The sequence below is a fragment of the Sinocyclocheilus rhinocerous genome, unplaced genomic scaffold (genome assembly GCF_001515625.1).
Source record: "Sinocyclocheilus rhinocerous isolate Xijiao unplaced genomic scaffold, SAMN03320098_v1.1 scaffold4310, whole genome shotgun sequence".
Taxonomy (NCBI): domain Eukaryota; kingdom Metazoa; phylum Chordata; class Actinopteri; order Cypriniformes; family Cyprinidae; genus Sinocyclocheilus; species Sinocyclocheilus rhinocerous.
Genome location: NW_015646173.1, coordinates 231,703 through 236,031, shown reverse-complemented (window position 1 = coordinate 236,031; position 4,329 = coordinate 231,703). Strand labels below are relative to the sequence as shown.

The 4,329-nt window shown below is 35.5% G+C and overlaps 1 protein-coding gene across 1 annotated transcript in view; it reads left to right on the top strand.

Moving 5' to 3' along the window:
- Positions 1-2,614: 2,614 nt before the first annotated feature.
- LOC107707116 (pleckstrin homology domain-containing family G member 4B) overlaps positions 2,615-4,329 on the top strand; it is an 83,640-nt gene continuing 81,925 nt past the window's right edge. The window contains exon 1 of the mRNA XM_016511018.1: positions 2,615-2,792. Coding sequence (XP_016366504.1) covers positions 2,724-2,792 — 69 coding nt within the window. The 5' untranslated portion in view covers positions 2,615-2,723. The remainder of the gene's footprint in view (positions 2,793-4,329) is intronic.

The following is a 4,329-nucleotide window of genomic DNA, read 5'->3' as shown; positions in this document are numbered from 1 at the left end:
GTGGACTTTGAACGATTAATTGCCGTAATTGTTGCATCCATTATTGTAATTGCGATTAGAAATTCGATTAATTGTGCAGCCCTAGTTCACAGTCTGCATTTGATCAGTTCATGCATTCCCTGGGAATCGAACCCATGACCTACTCTTTGAACTGGCCATTGCTTAGAGGAATAGTTCAGCATTATTTACTCATCCTCAAATCTGTAAGAGTCTTCATGCAGGTCCTGTAGCTCAAACAGTGGTGCAAGGTTGTGGGTTCGATACCCAAGCAATGCATGAACTGATAAAATGCATGCATTGAATGCAGTGTAAGTTGCTTTGGATGAAAGCATCTGCCAAATGCATGAATGTGAATGTTTCTGAACTGTTGCTTAAACTGGTCATCCGCTCGTTTCGATTCAAATGACAACACAATGAAGAACCGTGGCAAATATTTACAAAACACGTTATGATATCAGCTAAATCCTTGTTAATCTCACATGTGAATGAGACACAATGATGTCATGTGACCAGTGCTGCGTGTCAAGAATCCAGCTCTTCTAAATATAGCCTAACATGATTAGCCACAGCACACTGGCTCCTCTGTTTAACGTGGTTTTCTGGGGTTAACGTGATCTGGTGGAGGTCTGGCGGATCTTTAGGGTGGTAATGGACGACTCTGACATGTTTGGAGTTACACATTCCATGGCAGTGTGTGGACATGTTCACGCTTTCCACACGCTCAGCGCAGATGTGCCACACGCAGACAAGCATGCAAACACTCATCAACTCTAGTTGATTGAGTTAACTTGCTCAGTGGTTGCTCAGTTAAGTGTGATTAATGTGTGTGTGCAAGGGAAAAAAATCTTGATTTCTACTAACTTGAAAAAAGTGAACAAACTCCGTAATTAGGTTAGTGAAATTGAGTTTTATGAGTTCTGCTGGCTTGTTAGGGTGTGTGTAACTAGCAGATAACCTACTGTAGATATTTCTATGAAAACCCAGATTTGCTCAGTTGTAGCTCTTTTATAGCTCTGGAGACTCAGTGGAGCTTTCACTTATATCAACTTTTATGCCAGATAATCACATTTCTTACTGATACATTAAAAGAAATTGGAAAGAGAGAATTTGATGACAAGTATTTGAGCTCAGAATGAGATCTTTACATTTTGAGCACACTTCTGAGAAGATTTCTTTTTCCTGAAAGAAACATTTAAGATGTAAGAGTCTCCGTTTGCTCTCCAATGCTGTCGAGGAGAATCAGTCGAGATATAAAATGGATTTATTTTTATTTTTCTTTCATGTTAATATTTTAATTCTTATGAGAAATATTTAAGACTCTCCATCTGCTCTCAATTTTATGGAAGCTTGTTTCCTCCACTACCAATTAAAGGTAAAAAAGAAAAGAAAAAAAAAAAGCCTTTTTATTTCACAATTCTGAATTTTTTCGAAGAATAGTAAGATATAAACTCACAATTCTGACTCTTTTCTCACAGTAGTGAGTTTACATCTTACAAAAAAATTTAAAATTATAAAAATAATATAAGACTTAAAAATCTAAAAATAGAAAATAAAATAGAATTTGTTCTTTCCTCTGTACAATTTTACATTGATTCTTATGTGAAATATTTAAGACTTAAGAGTCTCCGTTTGTTGTCCATTTAATTTCACTGCTGTCATTGGGGGAAAAAAAATATTGCCGTATTTATGATGTAAAGGAGCATCAATTGAGATTTAAAATAGATCTGTTCTGCATTTTCATTCAAATGTTTGACTTTTAGATTCTTATAAGAAGCATTTGCAATTTTAGAGTTTCTGTTTGCTCTCCATTTAATCTCAGTGATGTCTGGAAGAATCAATCGAGATATAAACGTTTTACGGTGACACCTGAAGCCTTTATGTGTAATGCATTATAAAGGTTTTCATAATGCACTCTTTAATGCATTATATCCTATCATAAATAATCGTAACCAAATTTAAAATGCATTATATTTGCACATTCCTTGTTACATATTAACTGTTTGCCATGTGTTTTAATGCATTATGCTCTCTAAATGTGTAACAGTGAATATGCATTATAAGGTGCATTAAAATACTTTTTAATAGCAATGCATAGTATTGTAATGTATTCATAAAATGCATTAAAAGGTACATTAAAATACTTTTTAATGCATTATATTTAAAGGCTTCAAGTAAAGCGTTACCTTGAATCCCAAGCACTTTTGTTTGTTTGTTTGTTAGTCTGCTAGTGTGTGTCAGCTCTAGTTTTTGGATTAGTGAGATTGAGCGCAGCACTATTGTAGTCGAGTGACCCGAGCCGCCGATGGCATGCTGATGTCTTCTTTTTTTCTTTTTTCCCCCAAAAGCGACAGCATAAGCTGAAACCCTAGTGCATTTGTTTTGTCGAGACAAAGAGGGGGAGGCTCCGGCCGCTCGAGAGAGGAGGGGGTAGTAAAGGTTTGTTCCCCTGCAGGGCACTTGTGGACGGGGGTGTTGTTGTGCATGTGTGCAGCTCAGATGTGTGTTTTCTCAGCGCTAAAGGAAATTGCATCAGTATGCATTATCCAGCTGGGAGAGGCCACAGGAGGAGGGCCGTCTCTCTCTCAGTCCTCCCACTAGAGCCGACTCAGTCATGGGCGCAGAGGAGCCCAGCCGCTCTCTGCATGGACTTACACTGGATTAATCAACTCACCTCATTTTATTTATTTACATATTTATGGTTTTTCTACTATCTTGAGCCCTGAATGCGGACGCGGAGCACTATGCACTCCAGAGTGAAGTCGCGGAGCTGCGATAATTACCTGAGTATAAAGGTAAGCGCTGTCCTATTAAACAGGAAAATGTCTTTGCTTACAGCAGGATTATTATAATTAACGCAACGCCAACCATAAATAAAAACACTTTTGTTACTTTAAATAAAATAAATGTTAAGTAAAATATTAAAAAACGTGCACTTATTTTATTCCAGCTGATTCCAAGTCAACGTTTCTCATTTTTTATTTAATTTAACTTGATGTACTGAAATACCTAAAACTAAAACTCAAATAAAATTAATTTTTTTAAAAAATTCTAAAACTTTAACTAAAATTGACATGAAAGTAGAACGTTCAACATATTAACAAAAACTATGATAACACTGGTAAAATTGTGTTCACTTACAAAAGATACTGTGACTGTTTTGTAGTATATTTACATTAATTCATTAGTAGATGCTTCTATCCAAACTGACTTGCAAATGAGCAAATGTTATGGTGCCTTTACAGTATATACACCATCATAACCATATTTAGATGATATTTTGGTTGTTTTTTTGTTAGTTTTGGGGTTTTAAAGACTCTTAATATTCAGTAATATTATCAGTCTGACTACTGTTGGATGAGAACACAACTTGAACTGAATTGGTCTGAATGATGACACCTTTGTCTTTAATTGAGCTTGAATCGTTCAGCTTAGTTATTGAACTGAATTGAGCCGGATAATGGCACTGTTTTCTTTTTAGAGCTGTTTTATAGCAGAGTTTGAATTAGTCTCTTATTCGGAGGAGTTTGCATGATTGATTCTGTTATTTTCCTGGTTTTTCTCAGAATCTGTGTCGCAACAGTCTGTCTTGACTTGACTTTTCAGGTATTTCTGTGCTAATTCTAATGACACAGTGTTACCATCTTTTAACTCGACCTGTTTGGTAATGAGTGGCATTAGGGCTCGCTTTAGTCTTTTCTGCTGTATTCCAGACATCATGGGAGCGGCGTCTTGAATTGATCCCTCAATTACAGCACTTTAACTCGTCTCGTAATCACCCATCGTTTGCTCACGGTGTCTGTGTGAGCTCTGAGTTTGCTCTGTGTTGTTGTGGCATTGCTCAGAGATTCACTACAGAACCTGTTTGAGAGCAGCTGCGTGTGGCTTTTGTCCTCAGTGAGCCGATGGACATTCCTTCTGTAGACGTCGACCTGTTCGACAGCTGCCAGTCACATCAGGTGCGCCGTTCACAGACTGCTTTCAAAATGATGGATTTAGCCAGAGACGTCACCATTATTCAGACATTCAGCTGATGATATGCAAATAATCGCAGTTAATAATTGTAAGCTTAACACACAGACACAATTATAATAATTATAATAATATTAATTATAATAATTTAATAATACAATTGTAATATAAATAAAATAATAAAATACTGTATATAATATAATATTTATTTGAAAGAAAATAATAAAATTATAAATAAATAAAATAAAATAAAAAAATATATAAAAATAAAATATTTTTAAAAATGAAAATATGTATTTGGTACAAGTATTTTTTTTTCTTTAGACTTAGTTCACTTAATTCACACTGTTCAGTTAACAT